We start from the raw sequence: 27,225 nt of genomic DNA, 5'->3' as shown, positions 1-27,225 counted from the left end.
CAGGCTGGGGTGAGCGGCAACCTGGGGCTGGGGCTGGGGCTTCAGCCTTAGGAAGAGAGTGAAAGCCAGGCTCCCTCTGCTCCTCCCTGGGACCTCCGGGGACCCAGATGTAGGGGCCTGTGGCAGACCCAGGATGCCTAGGGGTGCAGAGTTGGTGGGGGTGTGGTCAGGGTGGGTTCACCCGGCAGGGCAGGACTCCTCGCTGCCCCCTCTGGCCGCCATCCCTGGGCCAGGGCATCACAGTGCTCATCGTCCAGCGGCTCTGCCTGCCACTCCGAGCAGTACGCACTCTGCCTCTGCACACCTAGGGGCCATGGGGATCCATTTGGGCCTGGCACCCAGGTGCCCACCACCCAAGACCCAAAGACACCCGTTCTGCCAGAACCCTCCCAGAACAGCGCCTCACTGCCTGTGTCAGGAGAAAGGCAGGCCTCCACCACCTCCTCCTCGCTGTCCTCCTGGCCCTCACCCCCTTCCTCTCCAATGTAGCCTCCCCTCTGACTGCCCCTGGAGGGTGGCAGCGTGTGGCAGTTTAGTGGGTTGGGTGCCCGGACCCTCTGGCTTCCTGACTGAGAGGGCTTGGGCGGCTCATTTGGCCTCTCTGAAGCTCAGTGTCCTCCTCTGTGGAGTGGGAGCAACAATCCTGCCTGCCTCTAAGTGCTGGTGTGAGGACTGCGTGTGCTCTTACATGTGCAGGCTCAGCCTGTGCCACGCACATCCTCAGAGCTCAGCAAGTGCCAGCTGCTGCTAGCCTGCAAACCCAACCATGGCATCAAGGCTGTCCTACCGTCCACACCCTTCCCAGCAGGCTCAGGAAAAGCCTGGACAAGAAAATGCATCAAGAGGCAGCCCTCGCTCCCTACCCCTGGCACCAGTCTCGCCACTGCTCCTGTCCTTCACTCCCTCTGCCACTGCCCACCCTGGGGCCTCTGCACGGCCACGCTCCTCACCTCGGACACTCACTTCCATACTGCCTGTCCAGGCCCAGCCGCAGGACCCCCTCTGCTGGTGGCTCTGTCTTCTCTGCTCCCCTCCAGTTCTCTGCTCCCCCTGTGGTCCTGAAATAAGTTGTCCCTCCCCCAAGCTGCCATTCCCACTCCCGTCCCCCTCTTTCCTCACCAACAGATTCTGATTTTGTTCAAGGCAGCCATGGGACCTGCTGAAAACACACCCCATTGCCACTCTCTTGCAACTAGGGGGGTCTGGGACACAGTTCTGGCTGTGGAGAAAAAGGCACAAGTCCCTCGCTGGGAGTCGGCCCTTTCTCCTCTCCTTGTTCTTGCCCAGAGGCCTGGAAGGGAGGACGCCATCTGTGTGACAAGCAGGAGGGGAGGGCTGGTGTGGCAAGGGCAGTGTGGCTGAGGGCGAGTCAGCTCCAGTCCTGCCAGCTTGGATGGTACACCTGGGACTTCCTACCTGCAACAATAACCCCTGTCTGTTCCTGCCCCCACGGGGACCGCCTACTGCATACACTCTTCACTGGTCCGCCTGTGAAGCCGCCAATTTGCTGAAAAACGACTCCCAAAATGTCTGGTGCTTCCAACGTATCTGTCAGTCTTCACGTCTATTTAAAGACACCGGTAGTAGATGAAATGGGTTTTCTAGCTCTGGAAGGTATCTGCTGAGTTCCCCAGTTTCCATTTTGCCATCTTAATAGCATTTTAAGGAATGCTCAAATGTCTCTCAGATTCCTGATTCTGACACCCTGAGGACACTGAGTGTCAAAGATGGGAGGACTGAGGGGAAAAGGGGAGGACTGAGACGGGGTAGGGGAGATCGAGAGGCAGGTGGGGAGACTGAGGGGTGGGAAGGAGGGGCATGGGGGGACTGAGGGGCAGCGGGGAGACCGAGGGGCAGTGGGGAGGGGCATGGAAGGCACATGACAGGCACCTTCAGCTAAGGCTCTGGGAGTGGGGAGTCAATCCCTTCCCTCCCTCCCTTTTTTTTTTTTTTTTTTTTGAGACAGGGTCTTGCTCTGTCATCCAGGCTGCAGTGCAGTGTCGAGATCATAGCTTATCGCAGCCTTGACCTCCTGGGCTCAAGGGATCCTCCTGCTGCAGCTTCCCGAGTAGCTGGAATTACAGGACATGCCACTGCACCCAGCTGAATTTTTTCTTTTTTGGTAGAGGCAGGGTCTTGCTATGTTGTCCAGGCTGGTTTCAAACTCCTGGGTTCAGGCAATCCTCCTGCCCCAGCCTCCCAAGGTGCTAGGATTATAGGTGTGAGCTGCCGCACCTGGCCCAACATCCTCATTTTCAACCAGGACACCCCACCTTGCTCCTGTGCTACGAACAACATCCCAATTGATCACAACTGCACAGCAGGCCCCAAATGCACATTAAATCCACGTCCATCTACAGTTACCACAATTCAAATGTCCATCAATGTTACACCAAAAACCCCGACTTACAATGATTTATTACAAAAGCTTTCAGGGAAAAATGTAGGCAACGCCATCTGCTGCAAGTGTTTATTCTATTTAGAAGTCTACAAATTTGAGCCTTTAAGAAAGATTCACAAAATATTCATTCAAAACCACATTTTTGGCTTATCAAATTTCAAATATATTTTACTGTGCTGAACAATATATTCTAATGCTGTCTAAAACACAGCTAAATTATTTTTCTTTATTCGTTTATACACATTCTGTAATTTTTGAAAAGCAAGGTTTAAAAATATTAACAAAACTACCCAATTACAATGACTGTTCTCCCATACACGGAACTATTTTCTGTACTGTATCTTCTTACCTCATTCCATTTTAACTCTGTATACCATATTGATTTATGATGAGATGATTTATTATGAGAACCCTTAGGGAGTTCTCATCTTCCATTTCTCATCAGTTCAAACAGCAACACCTTTCACAAGATAACATCAATTCCCTTGGCAGGGCAGAAGCTTAAGTTTGTTAAAAGCACTCACTGAAAAATATTTTTAAATTTATAGGTCATATAAAATAATTTACAAAGAGACAGATGACTTCAAATTTTTTTGGCAGTCACCTTACTATGTAGAAACGAAACAAATGAAGCAATCTGTCACATGAGACACCAGTCACTTTTGGTCTTTTGAAGGAAGTGTGTGTGGTGAGTGTTGTTTCTGCAGGCCCATCCCGCATCCGCTGATTCTGGCAGCCCTGAGCCCATGCGTCACATGGAGACCTCTCCTCCTCCCCCACACGAAGGCTCCTGGTTCAGGAGCAGGAGGAGCCGATGTCTCCAGGACCTCAGTGTTGAAACCAAAGTTTCCAAGAAAATAAAGCAAGGATATACACGGAGACGCCAAAAGGAGGGTGTGACAGGAGGGAACGCGAAATAAATCACAGTAAAGCTCCTATTACATTAGAACTCAGAGTTTCTCAGAAGAAATTAAAAATCAGAAACATATACTATATGAAAAAGTAGCAAAACAATCTGCAAAACTGTCTGGTCGTCACTACCGCCTGAGATGTGGTCACTTGTCCATTTAAAGAGGAATTTCTCCAGGAAATACACATCATGACTTCAGTATTAAGAACCGTAGCGATCCTGAAGAGAGAACCAAAATGGAAGTTTACGACCATTCAGCAGCGATCCCTGACTCCCGCGCCCTGAATATTCAGCATCATCAAAATTGACACTGCAGCCTGTGTCAGGCATGTGACGTGGACACTGCACCCCGAGGGTATGCTCATCTGGAAGCAGCCATTGCCGCAGCTTCAAGGCTGAAGACAGGTGTGGGCTTCAGAAGCCAACAGGATTCACACCCTGCCTCTGGCATCCACGGCCAGTCCTGGGATCAGGAGGCAGGGAGCAAAGTGGGCGGCAGGATGCTCAGTGGGCCAGAGGCTACTTGGCGAGCCCTCTGGGAAGCAAGTGGGATAGGGAGGACAGAGGATCACATTTGGTGTTTGAAGCCCTGAAATTTTGGTTCAGCTGGTCATCTTGCAGAAGTGACCTAACCTTCTGTGCCTCAATTCCTTCACCTGTAAAATGGGGATATAAAAGGGAGTCATCTCTAAAACGGGGAAGACCATCTATAAAATAGGGATGTCACCTATTTGGACACTGATGTGGGCTTAGCTGACCTAAGGGACGTGAAAGAACTCTATGCATTTTAACTTCAGCGCCAAATGAAAGGGAAGACTGTGCTATTCACAGCATGAAAACGGCTACATCCAGAGTCCTGGGGCTAAGGGAACTCTCCAGAATGGGAGGCACCTCCATGCCCTCCTTAACCTGCAGTCAGAGCAGCGTCTGCCTGGGGGCCAGGAACCTCCTTTAGAGGCACCAGAGTCCACACAGTTTCAGTCCTACTTCCTTTAGCAGCGTTTTACATTAACAGAATCCTTCAATAGCCTGACGTAAACAAGAAGGTGCAAAGAAACGAGCCATTCACATCGTCAGAGATGGCCTCGACTCTTATGCGCAAGTATGCGCCATCCTTGGCTTATGTTTTCACTCAATAGAATATGGTTTTAGGAAAACTTTTCATTACAAGGAAATGCTCCTAGCATCACAGAGAAAAAGCAAGATATAAAACCCTCTAATATAATCCCTTTTTAATTTTAAAAAGATATGTATATCTTTTTTATCTATGTATAGAAAAATATCCTTAGAAATCTAGAGCTAAAAATATACCAAAATATTAACAGAGGTTATCCCTGTGATGTAGCATTACAGATAATTTCAATTTTCTTCTTAATACTTCTCTGTTCCAATCTAGGAAAAAAACTGGACAATGGTCATGACAATTCCTCTAACAATTCCCCTGGATTCACACTTTAGAAAATATTAAATAGAAAATTATAACTTCTGGTTTTCATAATGTCCTGGGTTATAGTGTACCAAACATATTGATCCAATAATATATAATTGAATTTTCCAGCAGTTGAAGATTGAAGCAGGTCTCATTTATAAACTGCTGAACCTACCGTCATAGCCAGTGAGCACTGCCCCATTCCACTGACCTGAATTGAAGTCACGACTCCATTAGCAAAGACGGAGAGTTTTCCAGCAACGGACCTCACTCCCTGCTTGAACTGCGCCATGTCGGGGGCGTTGGGCAGCACGCTGGACAGGCTGTAGTTCCCTGCACACACACAGCAGACGCTGGCTCATCACTGCCCTGGCCACGGCTGTGGCAAACCCAGTGCCCGGAGTGCTCGACGGCTCCAGAGAACCCAGATCCCTCCCCTCCTGCTGCCTCACAAGGGGCCCAGCAGTGGGATGGAGACTCGGGCTGAAGTGGCAGCCCTGCCATGATCCACGAGAGAATCCACATGACAGAAAATGTAGTATGGGGGACTTAACACCACTATGAGTTCAAATCCTGGCACTGTCACTGCTAGGCTGTGTGCCTCTAGAGAAGTTCCTTGCTCTCTCTGGGCCCATTTCCTCAAGGTGCTTAACATGGCCCTGGCAGGTAAGTACCCAGCAAAAGGCAGATGGGCCAACACGGATGGCCTGTTTTGCATCACCTCCTCCCTCTTTTGGTAACAGTGCTCCTCCCTTCCTCCGGGAACCACCTCTCCCTTCTACCCTGTCCACAGGCATGGGCACATGACCCAGGCCTGACCAATCCGAGCCTTCCCTGGGATTCATGTATCCTCAAATGAGGGGAGCCATTTGCTTGCTCTGGGGTTATTGGCAGGGACAAAGCAAAGCAGCAGCCATCTGTGACTACGACTGCCTCTCCCAGTCGCGTGGGGTATGGAGGAAGCTTGTTACCTCCCCCAAGGAGGTGAGCCAAATGGATGCATCACTGATGCTGTCTGACTGTGACTTAGAAGCCAAGCTCCACTGCCAGTCTTCCCAGGTGCAGAAGTTCACATTTCCACCCTCTTTTCTAGGGCCGGTGTTAGCGGGTTACTGTTGCTTAAGTTTTGGTTGCCCTGATGTAAACATCACCATAATTGCTACCAATGTGGGTGAAGTTCATCAGGGTTATCACACATAAAGGAGGTCTGACCACACTCCCAGAGCTGACAATCAGGGGTTCATAAACTTCTGTGTCACAATTGTAATAAGACACTGGAGGGGCTCAGTGAGCTCAACGCAAACCCTGCAGGTCCTCAGGAGTAGCCACGCCCAGCTACTCCCTAAGCCCCACATGACACCACCTGCTCCTTACAAAACAGAAACCCACCAGACGCAGTGGCTCACGGCTGTAATCCCAGCATTTTGGGAAGCTGAGGTGGGAGGATCACTTAAGGTCAGGAGTTCAAGACCAGCCTGGCCAACATGGTGAAACCCTATCTCTACTAAAAATACAAAAAATCAGCCGGACGTGGTGGCGGGTGCCTGTAGTCCCAGCTACTCAGGAGGCTGAGGCAGGAGAATGGCGCAAACCCGGGAGGCGGAGCTTGCAGTGAGCCGAGATGGCGCCGCTGCACTCCAGTCTGGGCGACAGAGCGAGACTCCATCTCAAAAAAAAAAAAAAAAAAAAATTAGCTGGGCATGGTGGCACACACCTGTAACCCTAGCTACTCAGGAGGCTGAGGCAGGAGAATCACTTGAACCTGGGAGGTGGAGGTTGCAGTCAGCCAAGATTGTGCCACCCTACTCCAGCCTGGGTGACAGAGCGAGACCCCATCTCAAAAACAAAAAACAGAAAGCCTTGGTCAAGTCCCTCTCTGAGAACAAAACAGAACTGACAAGTTACCCTGCAATGTGCCCCTTGGAAGAGACACTGCATTTGCCCACAGCACTGTTCCCATGCCCACCACAGATGCGGGTCCTCCCATCTCCACCTCCAGCTGACTGTGTAAAATCTTGCAGGCCTTCACCAATTCCACAGAGTGGAATTCCAACACAGTGATGGGACTGGGGTGCTGTGTCTCCTCTGAGGGCTGCCTGGGCAGGCTGGAGGGGCCAGGTGGCCATGGTCAAAGACAGCCCTAGTGTGCTCAGGTTACACAGTGAGCTCCAGGAAATGACAGCTCCAGCCACCTGCTCAGGAAGAGCATCCTTGACCCAGGGAATCTCTACTCCCTATCTGTTCCCAGAACACCCACAGTGTGTACTGAGGACACCGCCACAGACCTGCTTTTCCACAGCTCACCACCTACTGGGGAAAGCAGACAATTAACTGATAACATCACTGAAGTGTGACCTGTGTCATCTGGAGGGGACACAGAGCAAACTCAGGTGGACAGCTGGGAGGTAGCTGAGCCTGAGCAGGCGGCAGTGGGGATCGGGAGGGAACAGGCTGAGCGTCCTCAGGAGGCAGGTGTCAAGAGGCACACTGACTGACTGGCCAAGGCAGGCTGGGAGGCAGGCAGATTAAGGACGTTTCCCAAGTTTCTGCTTCAGCAGCTAGGAAGAAGACAGCGGCTCCCCTCTCTGAGACAGAGGGGACACTGAGCTACACAGTGGTCCGTGGTTGGGGCAAATGCCCTGGATGAGTCAGGACAGGCCAGGTGACTGAGCTGACAACCACCCACAACTGATGTTTGCTGTGCCCAGTGCAGGTGGGCAGGGGGTTCTGTGCATCACAGTCACTTGCGGTCCAAGCCCATGGGGCCACCTGTTAATTCCAGCTTCCTTGCCTACTATGACAGGGAAAGAAACATGGCAACATGCACGCAGCTCTTAAGGCTTGGGCTGGAGGCAGAACACATCGCCACTGCAGCCTGGCACTGGCCATGGGACATGGGAGGTAGGGGGAGGTGTGTTCCAGCCTATGTTGACCGGTGGGCAGGCGCTCAGGCTCAGCAAGCTCCTGGGGTCATTCACACCCCTCCATCCATTCATCCTCAAATACCTGCAGAGGGCTTCCTCTGCCAGGCTCTGTTGGTGCCAAGGACACAGAAATGAGAACTGACGGTCCACTGGGGGAGATGGTCTTCGCACGGTCTTGCCCTCAGTGTAAGGCACAGGAGTGGTGCAGGGGGCCCCAGGGTAAATACAGGCTGGGGGGCTGTCTGGGGGAATGGGGAAGAAGAGCATTCTGGGCTGGGGGCTCCACAGGCTCAACACAGCTGGAGTGAGCCACAACAGTGAATCATGAGAAATGAGGCTGGAAAGGCCAATGGGAACCATGGTCCTGGAGGTGGGCATTGGGTGGGGAGCTGTGCTTCAAGCTGAGGGCAGGATTTTCAGCATGGATGACTGTGTTTTGAAAGATCCCTGTGGGAGGAGTGAGGAGAGGGGTGAGCAAGCCAAGACTGGAGGCAGGAGGACCAAGCAGGGGGTTGCAGCCACGCTTCAGGTCTGGAGTCACCCAGGAGAGACTCCGATCATATGGGTCTATGGTGTGATGAGGGAGGTGGAAGGTTCCCGGACAACTCCCAGGCTCCTCAAAATAAGAATTTTTTTTTTTTTTTTTTTTTTTTTTTGAGACAGTCTCACTCTGTCGACCAGACTGGAATGCAGTGGCACGATCTTAGCTCACTGCAAGCTCCACCTCCCAGGTTCACGCCATTCTCCTGCCTCAGCGTCCCGAGTAGCTGGGACTACAGGTGCCCACCATCACGCCTGGCTAATTTTTTTTTTGTATTTTTTAGTAGAGACGGGGTTTCACTGTGTTAGCCAGGATGGTCTCAATCTCCTGACCTTGTGATCCACCTGCCTCAGCCTCCCAAAGTGCTGGGGTTACAGGCGAGAGCCACTGCGCCTGGCCCAAAATAAGAATTTTTAATAGAATACCATGTTTTAATTTCTCTGCTTCGTGTAGACAAATGAAGAGAAAAAGTATTTCCAAGATTATAAGAACAAGTTTGGGCACTGTTTGTTTGTTTGTTTCTTTGTTTGTTTGAGACAGGGACTCACTTTGTCGCCCAGGCTGGAGTACAGTGGTGTGATCACGGCTGACTGCAGCCTCAATCTTTCGGGCTCAAGTGATCCTCCTGCCTTAGCCTCCCGAGTAATTGGGACTACAGGCGTTAGCCATCGCACCTAGCTAATTTTTTTATTTTTTAAATTTTTTGTAGAGATGGGGGTCCCACTATGTTGTCCAGGCTGGTCTGGAACTCCTGGGCTCAAGTAATCCTCCTACTTTGGCCTCCCAAAGTGCTGGGGTTACAGGTGTCTATCACTGTGCCCAGCCAAACAACCAGCTTCACAACAAAAATTGCTCCAATGGCTACTTCTCAGACAGGTGTAACAGATGCCACTCTGGTTTTTTCACTGAATCTCTGTTGGCAATGCCACTGCACAGTTATACTGTCTGACAAGCACATGTGGCAATAACCATACCAGACTGCCGCAGACTGAGGGCAGTGCTTTCGAGGCCACACTCCTAGACCCTGGGCCGGAGCAAGGAGAAAAGGAGACAGTGGTCAAGGGACCCCACAAACAACCTACCACTTGACCCCACGATGCACACAAGGAAGGGGTGCAGGTGTCTGCACTCCCATGCAGACGTGCTCTCATTCAAACAATCAGAATTGGCTTTCTGGAAGGAAACATGCTGAGGGGGCAGCTGGGTTTTAAGCTTTTTGTTGTATCCTGGCTCTCACACAGCTGCCTCCGCTCTGTCATCTGGTGTCTGAGTGCCTCACGCCTGCCTGAGGCAGTGCCCAGTTGATGGCAGTCCCCCAGCTCCAATGACCCTGTCCCATGGGTGTGACCACAGGGGCTGCTGCTGTGCCAGGTCAGGGTGGCTGCGGGCACTTACATGCGCTTCCCACTCAATCCTTCAGCTACAGTGAAAGAGAGTGCCTGTAAGAAGGGCCGCAGGGCTCCTGGGCTAGAAACACCCCCAGAAAGCAGCTTACCTCACCAGAAGCATTTCAAATTTGGAAATCAAGATTAGGAACACAGAATTGATTGTTTGTTTGTTTGTTTCCTTCCTTCCTTCCCTCCCTCCCTCCTTTTTTTTTTTTTTTGATACAAGGCCTGGCTCTATTGCCCAGGCTGGAGTGCAGTGGCACGATCTCAGATCACTGCAACCTCTGCCTCCTGGGCTCAAGTCATCCTCCCACCTTAGCCTCCGGAGTAGCTGGGACTACAGGCGTGCACCACCACGCCTGGCTAATTTTTGTATTTTTTGTAGAGACACGGTTTTGCCACGTTGCCCAGGCTGGTCTGGAACTCCTGAGCTCAAGCGATAAGTCCTCCTCAGCCTCCCAAAGTACTGGATTATAGGGGTGAGCCACCACGCAGAATAGTTTATTTTTTTTCTTTTTTTTTTGTTTTGAAACAGAATCTCATTCTATTGCCCAGGCTGGAGTGCAGTGGTGTGATCTTGGCCACTGCAACTTCCCCCTCCCAGGTTCAAGCAATTCTTGTGCCTCAGCCTCCTGAGTGGCTGGGATTACAGGCGCCCACCACCACGCCCGGCTAATTTTTTTTTTTTTTTTTTGAGACGGAATCTCGCTCTGTCTCCAGGCTGGAGTGCAGCGGCGTGATCTCGGCACACTGCAACCCCCGCCTCCCAGTTCAAGCGATACTCCTGCCTCAGCCTCCGGAGTAGCTGGAACTACAGGCACATGCCACCATGCCCGGCTAATTTTTGTATTTTTTTTTTTTTTTTTTTTTGAGACGGAGTCTCGCTCTGTCACCCAGGCTGGAGTGCAGTGTTGCGATCTCCGCTCGCTGCAAGCTCCGCCTCCTGGGCTCACGCCATTCTCCTGCCTCAGCCTCCGGAGTAGCTGGGACTACAGGCGCCCGCCACCATGCCCGGAGAATTTTTTGTATTTTTAGTAGAGACGGGGTTTCACCGTGTTAGCCAGGATGGTCTCGATCTCCTGACCTCGTGATCCACCCTCCTCGGCCTTCCAAAGTGCTGGGATTACAGGCGTGAGCCACGGCGCCTGGCCAAATTTTTGTATTTTTAGTAGAGATGGGGTTTCACCATGTTGGCCAGGCTGGTCTCGATCTCTTGACCTCGTGATCCACCCGCCTCGGCCTCCCAAAGTGCTGGGATTACAGGCGTGAGCCACTGTGCCCGGCCTAATTTTTGTATCTTTGGAAGGGATGGGGTTTCACCATGTTAGCCAGGCTGCTCTTGAACTCCCAACCTCAGGTGATCCGCCTACCTTGGCCTCCCAAAGTGTTGGGATTACAGGTGTGAGTCACTGTGCCTTGCCCAGAACAAGTTTTAAGAACTCGTTTTCTTAAAACAAGCTTTTACTCCAATAGGAAAGTATTAAAGACAAAAGAAAAAATTTATAAAAGAAAACAAGCTTTATGGAGGCAGAACACATAAAGCTCTCTGTTGAAATATGCTCTAAATAATAAAAAGTAAATATTTAATAAAAGTTGCTGGTGCCTGTAATCCCAGCTTCTTGGGAGGCTGAAGAGGGAGGTTTGCTCAAGGCCCGGAGTTTGAGACCAGCCTGGGCAACACAGTGAGACCCCAGCCGGGGCAGGGGAGTGAAAGTTTGTGGGTGGCCTCTCACCCCAGGGTGCACCTTACAATGACCACGAGGTGCCAGGAACCAGGGTTGGTTTGGCACCCACACAGGGTCAAAAAAATTTAATGGATCTTTGTTCTCTGAAAGGGAACAGGAAGGTAAACACAGGCTGCCACTATTTTCGTTCAGTAACTGGAAAGGCTGCTCTCATTTGATCTCCAAATATTTTTTTTTTAAAACAAACAATGCTTCACAGTAAAACTTCTATTGATTTAAATTACAAAGGCATCCATTGCAGGGAGTCGGGGGACTGAACAATGCAGGTCTCTGGACTGGCCTGCTGGCTGTGCCAGGGCCCCTACAAGGCGACCCAGCACTGACCTGTGGGGCTGCTGGAGGTCTCCAAAGGTGGCCGGAGTGCCTCTCTGCCAGGGGTGGTCACAAAAGGAAGTTGCCCTGACAAAAGGCCAGGACACTGAAAGTTTGGAGATGGAACAAGCCAATGAGCCTCACCTGCCCCCACCAAGACTCACTGCCAGGAAATGCCCAGTCAGCAAGTAACTGACTGCCCAAGGGAAACGAGGCTCCTCTGCTCAAGTCTGGGGTGAGGCACAGGGTGTGCTCCTGCCCAGAGAGTGGCTCAGGGGAGCCATGGCCCTGGCTGCACACCCCCAGGCACCCCCACACCCTCACTGGCAGCGGATGTGCCAGGGCTTGCCCACTCTGGCCCTGGCCTCTGCCTCCTTGGGCTGCCTGGCTCTCTGCCAGCTGCTCTGCCAGCACAACCCTTGGCTCACTTGCTGCCACCTGGCTAGGACTCTCCCTCCACTGCAGCACAGCAACTTGGCAGTGCCCACTGCACCCCAAGGGCCACAGTGTATCTCTATAACATCCCCAAACCACAACCCAGAATGTCCGACACTCAGACCTCTCTCGAGCTGTTTCTCTTTGGACTCTGAAAACAGCTGTTCTCTGTGGCTGTAAGGCCGAGTGGTCGCCCAGGTTGGTCACTCAGAGCCACATCCAGCTCCTCTAGGCCTAGAAATGAGGGGTGCTGAGGGTGGCAGGCCTGGAATGCCTGGCTCCTGAGAGTCGTCCCTCCCCTTGGCTCTCCTGCTGAGAAATGGGTTCCTGAAATGACCTCAGAGGACACTGTCCCTTTCATGTTAACCACAGGGCCCCCTCCTCCCCACTGTGGCCTGGCAGAGGCCTTTGTAGGGTACTCTCGCAAGGCGTCCCTCAGTCAGGGGGATGCGGAAGTCGAAGCAGAGGGGCCGGTGCTCTGAGGCCCACCACTGGGCTCACAGGCCACCCCATCCTAGGCCATCCCAGCCCTGGGAGGACCAGACACCTCCTCGCTGGGGTCTGAACCCTGAAGAGGGATATAGGAGACAGGCAATTCCTCTCCATCTGCTCACTCCCAAAGCTGTGTTCTGTCTTCCCTGGAAGACAGATGCTGTTAGAGCCACATGTTTCTATCTGCCTCTGCCCACCCCTGGGGCTTGCTGTGTGCCAGACACTTGGTGGCACTTCACATTTCTCATTTAAGCCTCATGACAACCTTGTGAGGTGGTTTTATCCATCCACGTTACAGAGGAGGAGACTGAGGCTAAAGACACCATGACACACTCACGGGCTCACAGCTAGAGGGTGGTTAGGATCACACGGGGGCCCGGGGCTGTCCACCTCTAAGGCTAAGATACCACGTGGTATATCACAGCACATCAGCACTCAGCTAGAAAACATTCCTCTATGACAGTGTTTAGAAAGATGACTTGCCAGGCAATGTTGGGGATGTTGCTTTAATTTCATGACTTGGTCTCCTTACGTGTGAAGCCTGGAATAGTAACTTCTGCTCTACCTGACTTATAGCAGAGATCAGAGCATCGAATAATGGTTGCTAAAATATCTTGGAAAAGGAAACAGTCCTATCCAGATGAAATGTGTTCGGCCGGGCGCGGTGGCTCACGCCTATAATCCCAGCACTTCGGGAGGCCGAGGCGGGCAGATCATGAGGTCAGGAGATCAAGACCATCCTGGCTAACACAGTGAAACCCCGTCTCTACGAAAAATACAAAAAATTTAGCCGGGCCAGGTGGTGGGCGCCTGTAGTCCCAGCTACTCGGGAGGCTGAGGCAGGAGAATGGCGTGAACCCCGGGGGGCGGAGCCTGCAGTGAGCTGAGATCGCGCCACTGCACTCCAGCCTGGGCAACAGCGAGACTCTGTCTCGAAAAAAAAAAAAAAAAAAAAAGAAATGTGTTCATACCGTAGACATGACAGAGACCAGCTCTTGTTCAGTGCCCCCTACCTGCTGCCTGCTTCCTCTGCTCCTCGAACAGATCAGCCGAGCTTATGGAGGAACTTGCCGACAGCCTCTCTAGGCGGGCCCTGGTCTCATACTAGAGAAGACAAGGAAAAGGAAACATTAGGCTCCAAAGATCGTGGGCAGTTTTGCAAAAAGAATCACTGAAGAGCTGTCATTTGAAAGTGTTTGCCCCCCGGGCTCTTTCTTTCCAACAGTTACTGAATGCCACTGTCAAGGCCGGGTCCTGCGGGACAGCACAACGCTCATGTTCTGCATGGGAGGCAGGTCACAGGCAGACTGATCAACATACAACCTCAGCCAAGATAGTCGGAGTGAGGGAGGGAGAGCAGCATCTCTCTCCTGGTGCTGCTTCTAGCCAGCTGTCAGCAAAGGCCACTCTAAGAGTTTCTTTTCCAAGCCCCATGACACTATTTTAAAACTGAACTTGAATGTCAACTTTGAAGCAAGGCAGATTTTATGGACCATGGGAACAGCAAGGGGCAATTGTACTTTCGAAATGATGGCGCAATGTTACACTTGCAGAAGTTTAAACTCCTGCAAAATACACTCAGCACATTTTAGGAAACCACCATCCAAATAGTCAGAGGCACAGCAGCAGTTCAGCATGAGAGGGAAGATGCAAACCTCCCCACTTCCACTTGAATAGTCAGGGGCACAGTAGCAGTTCAGCATGAGAGGGAAGATGCAGACCTCCCCACTTCCACTTGAGTCCTACAGCTTAGCAACACTTCACTATGATGAGTTCATTAACATTTCTTTCTTCCTTTTTTTTTTTTTTGAGACAGAGTCTCACTCTGCTTCTAGGTTCAAGCGATTCTCTGCCTCAGCCTCCCAAGTAGCTGGACTAGAAGCGCGTACTACCATACCGAGCTAATTTTTGCATTTTTTGTAGAGATGGAGTTTCATCATGTTGGCCAGGCTGGTCTCGAACTCCTGGCCTCAAGTGATCCACCTGCCTCAGCCTCCCAAAGTGCTAGGATTATAAGTGTGAGCCACAGTGCCTGGCCAAGTTCATTAACATTTCTGAGAAAAGCCAACAACCTGAAAATAAATATATGCACTCCTCAGAAACATATCTGGCTGGGCATGGTGGCTCATGCCTCTAATACCAGCACTTTGGGAGGCTGAGGCAGCCAGATCACCTGTGGTCAGGAGTTCAAGACCAGCTTAGCCAATATGGTGAAACCTCATCTCTACTAAAAATACAAAAATTAGCCAGGTGTAATGGTACATGGCTGTAGTCCCCACTACTTGGGGGGCTGAGGCAGGAGAATCGCTTAAACCTGGAAGGCGGAGGTTGCAGTAAGCTGAAATCATGCCACTGCACTCCAGCCTGGGTGACAGAGGGAGGCTCTGTCTCAAAAAAAAAAAAAAAGAAAGAAACATATCTATGTACTTCATTTCACTCTGTTTAAAAGTTATTAAGTAAATTACAGCTGCATCAACAATTGAAATATATTCAAAAGATACTGGATAATGGCTATTCAAAACACCAAGAGAGGAATAAGAGAACTGTGAGATAAGTCCTTGTCTTGTAAACACTCCTCTTGCTGAGGCAGCAAGTACATGATCAGTTATATAGACCTGGGTTCAAGTCCTGACTCCAGCACTTTCAGGCCGGAGGGCATCTGGCAGCCTGAGCCCAGCTCACTCAGGATCTCCTCCCCGACTATGCCCACACCCACACTTCCTTCCTGCATTATGAGGCACCCAAAGAAACTCTCCAGACCCTTACATCAGCTTGGGCTTGTCTTCCAAAATACATATCTGATGAAATGGCCTTGACATTGCCAAACTTCTTCTGGGCCTCATCTGTATTTTCAACTGGCTCATAATCTGGCTTGCGGCGAGCAGTAGGTCTGCAATTAAAAACAGCCAAATTAGGTTAAACTAATTTGAGGTGAAGCAAATGTCTTTCATACTCATTTTATTTTTTAAAATGCCAATAGCAGTAAATTTTGTAAAAGGATTTTAGGTCATTTTTAAAAGCCTGAAAATTCTAATTAAAAAAAAAGAATAAATATCCAAATGATACAACATTTGAAGGAATTTCTGTTTAAAACGGGGTCTGTTATTTCACATTTCAGTTCAAATATGTTATTTCACATTTCAGATCAACTGGGTATACACTGAATACATTGTTTGGAATGTCCATAGGACACTGCTCTCTCTACATTGTATAGGATATATAATGTCCCAGTTACCTGGGACAATTTCAAGTCACACCTGTTGTCCCAACATATTAGTAGTGCCCCCTTGCATTCTCAGAAGTTCTCTGGTTGGAAAATAAATTCATTCATAATCACCAAAAACTGGAGACGGTCCTTCAGTAGGTGAATGGATAAACTTGGCAAGTAAGAGAAATGAACACAAGAATGAATTAGTCTTGACCAAGTGTACTAAGAAAAGTTAAACCAGAGTAGGAAGGCTAATTGCTACATGACTCCATTTATATGATATCTGGGAAAGGCAAAATTGTAAGGCCAGAAAACAGACCTGGGGTGACCAGGGGCCAGGGGCAGGGGAGGGGGGACTACAAAGGGCATGGGGAAAATTTGGGGGTGATGGGAACTGTTCTGTTTCTTGGTTTTGGTGGTAATTACATGAATGTATGTGCTTGTTAGAACTGTAAGTTTAGGGCCGGGCGCGGTGGCTCATGCTTGTAATGCCAGCACTTTGGGAGGCCGAGGCGGGCGGATCACGAGGTCAGGAGATCGAGACCACGGTGAAACCCCGTCTCTACTAAAAATACAAAAAAAATTAGCCGGGCGTGGTGGCGGGCGCCTGTAGTAGCAGCCCTGAGAGGCTGAGGCAGGAGAATGGCGTGAACCCGGGAGGCGGAGCTTGCAGTGAGCCGAGATCCGGCCACTGCACTCCAGCCTGGGTGACAGAGTGAGACTCCGTCTCAAAAAAAAAAAAAAAAAAAAAAAAAGAACCGTAAGTTTAAAAAGACAAATTTTACTATATGTAAATAATACCTTAAAATTGGGGGAAAAAAGGCTGGGTGCAGTGGCTCACGCCTGTAATCCCAGCACTGTGGGAGGCCAAGACGGGGGTGGGGGGGATCATGAGGTCAGGAGATCGAGACCATCCTGGCTAACACGGTGAAACCCCGTTTTTACTAAAAATACAAAAAAATTAGCCGGGCATGGTGGCGGGCGCCTGTAGTCCCAGCTACTCGGGAGGCTGAGGCAGGAGAATGGTGTGAACCCAGGAGGCAGAGCTTGCAGTAAGCCAAGATTGCACCACTGCACTCCAGCCTGGGTGACAGAGTGAGACTCCATCTAAAAAAAAAAAAAAAAAAAAAAAATGGGGGAAAAAGGTGAAACCTTCCTGACCTAGGTCACCCCTGACCCATGGATCAGAATCTTCAGGGAAGAGGCCTCCACACACACATTTCTTTCAAGGTCCACAGAGGATTCTGATGTGCACTTCCTATTTAGAATCAGTAATTTAAAATCAAAACAGGCTGGGCATGGTGGCTTACACCTGTAATCCCAGCACTTTCGGAGGCCGAGGCAGGTGGATCATTTGAGGTCAGGAGTTTGAGACCAGCCTGGCCGGTGAGACCACCGTCTCTACTGAAAATACAAAAATTAGCCTGGCATGATGGTGTGCACCTGCAGTCCCAGCTACTCGGGAGGCTGAGGTAGCAGAATCGCTTGAACCTGGGAGGCGGAAGCTGCAGTAAGCTGAGATTGCACCACTGCACTTCAGCCTGGGCAACAGAGTGAGACTCTGTCTCAAAAAAAAAAAACAAAAAAACAAAATCAAAACAATATTCCTGAAATAGTAGAACAAAATCATTTACTAGTCTTACAAAAGGTTTCAAAAGGTTTTCCTTTTTGAGGGGGACAAGGTCTTACTCTGTTGACCAGGCTGGAGTACACTGGCGCGATCACAGCTCACTGCAGCCTTGTACTCAAGTGATCCTTCGACCTCGGCCTCTTAAAGTGCTGGGATTATGGGAATGAGCCGCCATGCCCAGCCCCTTACAAAGGTTTTCATGTCATCATGTTATCAGCAATTTTTTTCCCAGAAATGCATGGATTCACTACTACAATCCCACAGTTTTGCATTCATACCCGTCTGAATAGCCTGTAGTTTTCAGAACCGTTTCAGTATCTTTGCTGGTCTCTTTTTTCCAATAGGAATCTGAACTGTCATCCCAGCTAGAGAAAGAACTGCTCCTTAACTCCACTGGCTCGTCAAAGTACCTGTATGAGCAAGAGTACAACAGTGACTTTGGAGGTCCTTGCTGACACTCGTCCTGGGATCTCTCACTTCCATGGATGTGGGGGATGCCTCCTTGAAGTTAATGGCAGTCACATAACTAGGTCTAGCCAATGAGACAGGAGCAGACACGAGGTGTGTCATTTCCAAAGTCTTTCAAGTACCTGTGTTCAACCTTGCCCCGTCCTCTCTTCCCAAGCTACATGGAAGAGATTGTGTTCCAAGGTGCTACAGTCTCAGGTAGGTGAAACCTCCATCAGTCTGGACAATCAAGGTGACACATGGAGGACAGAGGTACTCTAGAGAACCACCTGAACCCTCAGCTGACTTTATGTGAAAAAGAAATCAACTGCCATTGTGTTCAGCCCTTGAGATCTGGGGGATGTTTGTAACCTTAGTATAACCTGGCCTATCCAGACAACACATGGCATCTTTAAATGTTATCGACCACAGGTTATACATTTCACTGTCTTTAGGTCTCATTCCGCCTGGTTAGGCAGTCACAAACAACACTGCTGGGCGTAGAGAACTGACTCCATACAAGGAGCTTCTTGTTGGCAATCCCTTCCATGTTAAGCACATTCAATGAAAATGATGTAAATGACGCTAATTAACCTCCTCCTGGAGTTGGATACAAAGCTATGGATCATCGATCACTGGACCATTCTGTGGATAGTCTTTCAGTCTGGAGCCTGCAGTAAACTTGATCTGATTTGCAAGCATCCCAGGAGATCCTGGCCTTCGGATCAGTTTACACTTTAATTAGCCAATTGTCACTGAGCAGGGCATTGCTCAGAGAGCAGCACTCAGTGTTGGCTTTTGGTCCTGTGTGATTAAAGAAAAATCTTTGACCAAGAGCAACAAGGTCTGCCTGGAACAGGAGAGACTGACAGGTGAGGTGGATGTGCTAAAGCCTTGAGAAAAAGTGACCATCGACCAACCAGGCACGGTGGCTCACACCTGTAATCCCAGCACTTTGGGAGGCCAAGGCAGGTGGATGGCTTGAGCCTGGGAGTTCCAGACCAGCCTGGCAACATGGCAAAGCCCCATCTCTACAAAAAATGCAAAATAAAAAATAAATAAACAAATAAAATAACTGTTTCCTGACCATCTCCGGGGATTAAAAGAAAAAAATTAATGGAGCATGGTGGCACGCCTATAGTCCCAGCTACTTGGGAGGCTCACCTAAGCCTGGGAGGCCGAGACTGCAGTGAGCCGTGATCATGCCACTGCATTCCAGCCTGGGTGATAGAGAGGGATACTGTCTCAAAAAAAAAAAAAAAGTGACTGTGCCATGCCAGAATTCACGACAGCTTAGGATGGAAAAGCAGTCTGGCCAGATATACACACCTCATTAAGGCAGTCCAAGAAGTTCAGAGGAGAGAGGCAGATCCCAGGGAGGTCTTAGGAAAGGAAGGGTGACAGAAGAGAATACAGAGGCCTTAACAGACACCATCCAGGTTTTCTCCAGAGAGTAAGGACAGGAAGCACACTGGAAATAAGATGTGTACCAAGCTCCGTGCTATAAGGAGTTGCACAGAAGATGGAGATCATAGGAGGTCAGAGGGGCCAGTAACCAAAGGCCAATATAAGAGGGAAGCAAGAACCCATAAGAGCAAAGAGGCCAGGGACCTCAGTGAGCTAAGATCTGGGTGGGGGAAACGCTAAGAACAAATTGATTCTTTCTTGGCAGAAAAAACAAAACAAAACAAAACAAAACAAAAAAGGGACAGAGGATAAACTGCTGTTGGAGCAGATGGTATGATATTACATCCTTAACAGACAGAAAGTAAAATTTCTAAATGTGGCTTCTGCCTTCTCTGGCAAGAAGGTCATTAAGAACAAATCTCATGACACTAGCATCTTCTCCTTAGGAAGGAAAACGCGGTGTTCAAAGTGTATCTGGATTTCAGCTAGAAACCGACCAGGCTCTCCCTATGGCGGATGAGTGGATCTGTACTGCACCCAGGCTCTGCCTGGAGGAAGAGAGACGACCGATCCCCTTTCAGAGAAGAGAGATCAGGACACTGAAGGAACCGGAAGTTACATCAGAGGAAGGTTCAAAAGATGTGGGATGTGTGCTGGCCTGGAAGGTGATATTCACATGTTTGAGGGGCTTATTTTAAGGCACCATGAAAGAACTAAGATCAATTCAGTGAGGAATTTTAAAACTACTTGATAAGCACCTACGAGGAGTCAGGCACTCTGCTAGGGGAAGACACAGGGCAAGAAGACACATTCAGCTCCTGCCCTCATGAGGCTTGTGAACTGGCTTATGGAAGGGAGGCTGACTTGAATGCAGAAGCCTCAGAAGCTGTGTTAATGAAAGGCAGAGTTTCTCACGGAGCCGCCCTGGGACCAAATGGCTGTCTTGAGGAGAAGGAAGGGTGCAGTAGAGGGTGGACTGCCCTGGAGTGGGAAGAGGGGGGTCAGCACTGGACTGGTGCAGGGTGAGGGTGGGTTGGAACTTCCAGGTTCTTCACGACTCTGTGATACTAAATTTTGTACATTTAGCAACACTCTAAGGAAATAACATTCTTCATTCTTATAAGCCAATGTACTTATCCTGAAATGTAGAGGAATCAGATTACTTTTAAGTGACTGAATTATTCAGAAGTCAAAGAAGAGAGACAGCGATCGGCTTGGGTCCCCCTGACCAGCATGAGCCTGAGGCAGCAGTCCGTGCATGGGCTGGGTGGTGCCTTCTCTGTCTTCCAGTCACCCACGAGAGGCTCTCTGTGCCCATGCTAAGCAGGAGCAACTCAGTAGGAGGACCGGCAACTCACTAAGAGACCGACAGACCACCAACCAGGCCTCCAGCTGACCTTTGGAAGGATGGGGTGAGTGGGACAACTAACGGCCACTAGTCCCTGCTCAGAAACACATAGACTTTCCTTCCTCATCTCCAAACCTTTATTGGCTTTTTAATGTTTTGATTGTATAGCTCTCAATGCTTTTTTACTTTTATTTTTCCCCTCCCACTCTGTCTTTAACCAATCTTAAAAACATTCCTTAAAATCCCTTGATAAGAGCACCCTAATATCACATTTGCTCTGATTTAGAGCTATAGACAGTTGTCTATTCTAATTAAGGCCATGCTAGCTTTATAAGGCTGAGCAAATTGTTCTAGTTTCATTATCTTGTACTCAATATATAATTATACTGTTTATATCCTAGAAATGATGGAACTCAATAATAAGAAAAAAAAAACAAGGACAGGTTTTATCTTATTTTTAACAGAAACAGAACTCTTTCATAATTCATAATGTTCAAGTTCTAATGGGCTAATGAATAATTTGAAAGCAATAAGAGCTCTTCATCGAACTAATATATTTGCTTTCAGAGTCCATGTTTATTTTACCTCAGTTACCAAAGTACCTAATAGTACCCTAGTTCTACTAATGGTGGTCACCCTACCAAGGAGGACTAGAGAAGGCATTTATGTTCCTATTAGACAATCTGCAGGTCATGAGAAACAATACACCAAGGTCTCTCTGGCAAGAGTCCAGGAGGCATGGTCTATATAAATATGCCATCTGCTCCCAGGTTTCAAACCGTAAGTAACAGTTTCATAGCAACAGTGGCTTCTGGGGCTAACTCTTTCGATTAAGCCTTTGAAGAAGGGGAGTCTGAAAGATCCCTGAAGCCCTTACAAGGCAGAAAGGCCCCACAGGGGCCTGTCAGTGACCTGGAGCCAGTGAGGGTCTCTGAAGTTCCCATTAGGCAACCTCACTTACAGCTCTCTTACCAACCCGGCTACCAAGCAATAGTACTGATTTAACTGAAACTTTCTCTTTTTCTTTGAGAGAGGGTCTTCTTGCTCTGTTGCCCAGGCTGGAGTGCAGTGGTGCAATCTAATCTCACTGCAACCTCTGCCTCCCAGGCTCAAGTGATCCTCCACCTCAGCCTCCCAAGTAGCTGGGACTACAGACATGTCCACCATGCTAGGCTAATATTTTTGAAATTTTTTGTAAAGATGAGGTCTCACTATATTTCCCAGTCTGGTCTTGAATTCCTGGGCTCGAATGATCCTCCTGCCTTGGCTTCCCAAAGTGCTGGGATTATAGGTGTGAGCTACCGTGCCCAGCCTAAACTTTCTTTACCTTCCTACACTATCATCTGCAGAAGTTGCTAATAAGCAGTGAAATAATCAAAGATGTTGTGAGAAGCCACACAGGCAAATACAGACCCGTACTGCCAAGAGTTTCCTCTGACCCAGACTTAGTCCATCATTTAATATTCATATCTGAAATGATCTGACACGCATGCAGTTTCCAAATCAAATTACACATTTCATTTTATTCTGTGTAAAATCTATTTACATACCTTTAAAAGGCATGATTTGGGTATCACTTCTGAGTAAAGTGAAACTTGATGCATTATAGAGGCTACAAAGGATAGGCAAATATAAAACCACCCAAGTCTCTGAAAATACCACCATGGAACACGACTAAACTACTACTTTTTTTTTTTTTGGTAAAATCCCTGGACTTGAAATAATTTAGAGCTACACTTAGAGACATTTTTAAGGGTAGTATTCTTTATACAACTCCTTGTCTATAAACATTGATAGGAAAATATACAATTTCACAATTAGATCCTAGGTAATATATCTGTTCTATATATGAAGTGCGTGTGTGTGTATATATACACACATATATATATATTTTATACATATGAAAATGCTTCGAACCTATAAATTGCCAGACAACTCTAATGCCCTCCAAGACATAAGTGATGCAGCCTTCCAGTAAGCACCGCCCATTACTGACAGGAACTCCTTCAGTTTTCATGAACTGCTAACCCAAAGGTGGTCCTCAATGTGGTTAGTTTAACTACCTAACAATAGTCATCAAACATTTAGGCTGGGTGTGGAGGCTCATGCCTATAATCTCAGCACTTTGGGAGGCTGAGGACAGCAGATCACTTGAAGTCAGGGGTTTGAGACCAGCCTGGCCAACATGGCGAAACTCCATCTCTACTAAAAATACAAAAAATTAGCCATGTATGGTGGCACACGCCTGTAGTCAAAGCTACTCAGGAGGCTGAGGCACAAGAATTGCTTGAACTTGGCAGGTGGAGGTTGCAGTGAGCCGAGATCAGGCTACTGTACTCCAGCCTGGGTGACAGTGAGACTTTATCTCATAAACAAACAAACAAAAAACATTTAGACTGAATCACATTGTCTCAAACTGAGTTTCTATATTATCATATAGCAGCTAAACATAGTAAGAGCCAAGCATCATTCTAAACGTGCTATAGTATTCACAGTATCTCATTTGATCCTCACACAACCCTATCGCGTAGGTACTACTAGGGTCCCTAATTTACAGATAAGGAAGCTATAGCACAAAGAAGTTAAATAACTTGGCCCAGGTGACACATAAGTGAAAGCCAGGATACAAATCCATGCCATCTGGCCCCTGGGCCCATATTCTTACCCCTCTGTTCCTGAGCTGTGCCCTCTCCAGTGAAATCACAGGTTCATTTGGTGCCTTTTTAGCAGACCTCTCCCTGGGCCGAGCAGGTCCTTACAAAGTGAAGTGACTCAAGTTTAAACTTGTTCTCTTTGCTCTGGCAGGCCACTTGACCGTGCACTGCTCTCCACAGTCAGCTTCACACTAGAGTTATGCATTTTGTCTCAATCAGATAGTGAGTGCTGAAGGAGAGAAACCTGGGCTTTACTCTGGGATCCCCTCAAAGTGCAATCATGTTCCTCATTAATAAATACACACACCCATAGAGTTTATTTAATGCACTATTGTACCAATTGGAGTTTTCTGAAGCTGGCATTCTGAAGCACAGAAATCTGCTGAAGCCCTGAGAAAGAGCTGTGAAATATTCCCACTGCTGGACTAAACACATACCTTCAGGATTTTGCAGTTTTCTCCAATGTCATAATTTAAATAAACGCATCTCTCCTACCTCTAATTTTAACTCACAGTTGTTTTATTGCCAAACATTTTAATATTAGCCCACATTGTCCTTTTACAAACGTTTCTCTAATTTTTACTCCAAAGAATAGCCTTGGCTCCAGCCAAAGCTTTTAAAAACAGTGAAGTAAATTGATTTGTAATTTCTCCTAATGAAAATAAACTAATAAATTCATACTAGTCACTGCTTTTCAAAATGACACTTTAACGATGATTTGTAATAGAGTACCTTGAGCTGGAAGTAAAATATGAATCGTCACTGTCATCATTATACTTTCTTCTTGGTTTTGCCATGATGGGTGATTCCTGCTCTATGGTCTGCATATCTGAAGTCACTGAATGTGAAATACCACTTGAGAAAACAGAAAAAAGTATATATCAGTAAGTTCACAAACTTTTGTTTCACCAAAATAAACAAAGCTTTAATTTATATTTTGAACAAAGACAAATGTATTAGAGGGGTTAAAAACATAAGCAATAAAACAATTTTTTTTTCTGGTGTGAGCTTTCAAAAATGTTAAAATTTTGTGCGGACTGTGTCTACACAAAATACAGTCACAAACATTGGTTATGTCCGTGGCTTCCTCTCTGGTAGGTGCTTCATGAAGAGCCAGACCTTTTTCCTTCTTTTAAAGAGCCAAATTTGAAATTTTTCATGTTATACTGAATACCAGAGCAAAGCAAAAATAATTAGAGAAGTTAATGAATAACAAAAAAAAACCTCTAAAGTTGAAACTAACACAGTCCAAGAAAAATCCACTGATGATTGGCACACTGTTTTAAATTCTAACTCCAAGAAAGCAGTCTCACGTACCTTCTGCAATTTCCAAATCCCATGCCGAGTCTGTCTGAGTCAACATTTTTTTTGCCACTAATGTTCATCTTTTCATCTTTCTTCATTTGAATTTCGAGATCCTTATAGGCTAATCGTAATGATGAAACACTGCCAGAAAAACCAAATACTCCTTAATTTAGCTTTAATCCTTTGTTCTTATATTAAAATAGCAAGCAAAATTAAACATGTAATTTATACTTTTAGCTTCATGATTCTTTCCATAATTAACAATTATGAAGGCAAGTTGGCGTTTTTTCTACCTGCCTTTTTTGAATAGACGTTTAAGAAAATTTGAATGAGCTTACAGCCACTTTCTCATTGCTGCTCAACCTATACCACTTGTCAAGTTTAGTTCACATTACCTATTATTGTATAATAACATAATGTATACCCAAATCACTTCTATATGGGATAGTGAAAAGCAGGATTTCTTACTTGGATTAATATTTTATTTTATTACACTTCCACATTACATAACAAAGCATGAGGTTAGTCTCACTAGTCTATCTTGATTTAAGATAAATAAATAAATATATAAATTTGACTTTACAAATAGATCAACTAAGGGGCTATTACTTAATTGTAAAAGGATCCTTCCATTTACAAAATAATTTCTTGTAGATACCTCTCTATGCAATCAGGCTTCTGAGAGCATTTAAAATGGGATAGTCACTCATCAGCTAATAGACTCTTTAGCACTACTAGTCAGTCATATACCACTCTTCTATTTAAAATCAAATATCTGCTACAAGCAGGACACCAAAGGGGTAAAAAGGTTTACAAAACATTGTCCTTGCTCTCAGATTTCTAAAAATGCAATAATGATTTAATTTTTCATAAAGAAAACTATGCCTACATAGCAAGAACAGCAGTTTGCATCATATTTTAGTGAGACAGCACAACATTTCAGGGCCCTGAAAAATGATCTATCTAACTTACAAGGATTTCTAAGTTATCATCCACTTTATAAAAACATGTAAAATATCATGAATTCCTGGCAAAAGAGGCATTGTATAAATTCCTCGTAATATAAATAAATTTCTGCATAGTAACAGGGAAAGACAACAGAATTTCTTTCTGTTTTTTGAGATGGAGTCTTGCTCTGTTGCCCAGGCTGGAGTGCAGTGGTGCAATCTCGGCTGACTGCAACCTCCACCCACCAGGTTCAAGCGATTCTCCTGCCTCAGCCTCCTGAGTAGCTGGGATTACAGGCACCTGCCACCATATCCAGCTAATTTTTGTACTTTTAGTAGAGACGAGGTTTCACCATGTTGGCCAGGCTGGTCTCGAACTCCTGACCTCAGGCGATCTGCCCACCTCTGCCTCAAAGAGTCCTGGGATTACAGGCGTGAGCCATCGCGCCCGGTGCAGAATTTCTCATTAGGAAAAAGTAATCTTGCTTTTGCTGTTTCTGTTCTTTAATGAGTCAAGCAAGATTTCTTTGGTTTTCACATGGCAGTTTGTTTTCCTTACTCTTCCTACAGAACAGGTTATGGCTATTTTATTCCTTAACAAATAAATACTACTCTTTCTTTTGGAGGAAAACAATAGCTCTGTTTAAAATCATGAATACATATAATTATTGCAACAGATTCTTCTGGAGAAGATGCATGGGGATGAAAAGGTTCTAGGTTCTACTAGAAAGATAAGAGATGGAAAAGTTTTCCTTCCTAGGTAATCTGACATGGGACTGGGTCACTCACTAAAAGCATGCACTTTGATATCCAAGCTTACGAGAACATCTCTCTGGAAGCACCAGCAGGGTTAAGAAGTCAGAACACCGTGTTTCTCAGAACTTCAGGAGTGCTTATGGGTACTGGCTCAAGGGAGGACTGCAGGACACAGATCAAACAAGAGGAGCAGCTCGAGGCAGCTCTGCCTCTTCCTTCCGTCCTACCAAGTGGGCACACAGAGAGCCTCTGAGGACGGGCTGGGAAACTGCTAGAAGGAGACCAGGACACTTCATGGGCCATTTAGTTTCACACTCTGACAGTACAAGAAATGACACCATTCTGACAGTTTACTGAGCTGAAATAACTTTATTTACAGCCATTAAAAAAACTAACTTGCAAAATAACACTCATGTATTAAGGATAAAACAACTGTACTTTCTATGGGTTTGAGTGGCAGTGGTGGTCATTAAGGCACAGTGGTGTGGTTGTTCTGAACAAGGCCATGAAAGTTGCCAAACTGGCTTCTCAAATCAAATTCATAAATCTTCCGATCTGCATCTTTGTTTTTGTGATGTATTAAACACGCCTAATGAAAGATACAAGTGAAGGCTGGTTGTTGCTTCCTGTTTTCAGGAAGATTAGCATGTTAATATTAGAAGTAACAACCAGACTTCACTCCATCCAGCTTACCTGCTGCTTCTCCATCCAGCTTACCTGCTGCTTCTCCATCCAGCTTACTTGCAGGAGGGAGCTGATCAGGGCCCGGTTTTACACACGCTCTGGGAAAACCTCAAGCATGAGCAATCTGGACAGAGCCTACTCCCAAATACTAAGAGAAGCCATCGAAACACTCAAATCTAACCTTTCCCTTTGCCAGGATCAAAAACTTAGCTTAGCATGAGAAATTAAACTCTGTGACAAGTCAACGTAAATTTTTACACAA

At 47.3% G+C, this 27,225-nt stretch overlaps 1 protein-coding gene across 2 annotated transcripts in view; it reads right to left on the bottom strand.

Moving 5' to 3' along the window:
- Positions 1 to 2,453: 2,453 nt before the first annotated feature.
- ARFGAP3 (ADP ribosylation factor GTPase activating protein 3) overlaps positions 2,454 to 27,225 on the bottom strand; it is a 59,253-nt gene continuing 34,481 nt past the window's right edge. The window contains exons 10-16 of one of the 2 annotated variants that reach the window (XM_003264845.3): positions 24,589 to 24,717; positions 24,004 to 24,126; positions 17,694 to 17,825; positions 15,344 to 15,467; positions 13,591 to 13,681; positions 4,952 to 5,073; positions 2,454 to 3,530 (exon numbers count right to left, since the gene is read on the bottom strand). In XM_003264845.3, the coding sequence (XP_003264893.1) occupies positions 3,513 to 3,530; positions 4,952 to 5,073; positions 13,591 to 13,681; positions 15,344 to 15,467; positions 17,694 to 17,825; positions 24,004 to 24,126; positions 24,589 to 24,717 (739 nt within the window). In that variant the 3' untranslated portion in view covers positions 2,454 to 3,512. The remainder of the gene's footprint in view (positions 3,531 to 4,951; positions 5,074 to 13,590; positions 13,682 to 15,343; positions 15,468 to 17,693; positions 17,826 to 24,003; positions 24,127 to 24,588; positions 24,718 to 27,225) is intronic. The other variant, XM_030815421.1, reaches the window with a different exon arrangement.

Source organism: Nomascus leucogenys, chromosome 7b, assembly GCF_006542625.1.
Source record: "Nomascus leucogenys isolate Asia chromosome 7b, Asia_NLE_v1, whole genome shotgun sequence".
Classification (NCBI taxonomy): Eukaryota; Metazoa; Chordata; class Mammalia; order Primates; family Hylobatidae; genus Nomascus; species Nomascus leucogenys.
This window is presented reverse-complemented; position numbering and strand designations above follow the sequence as displayed.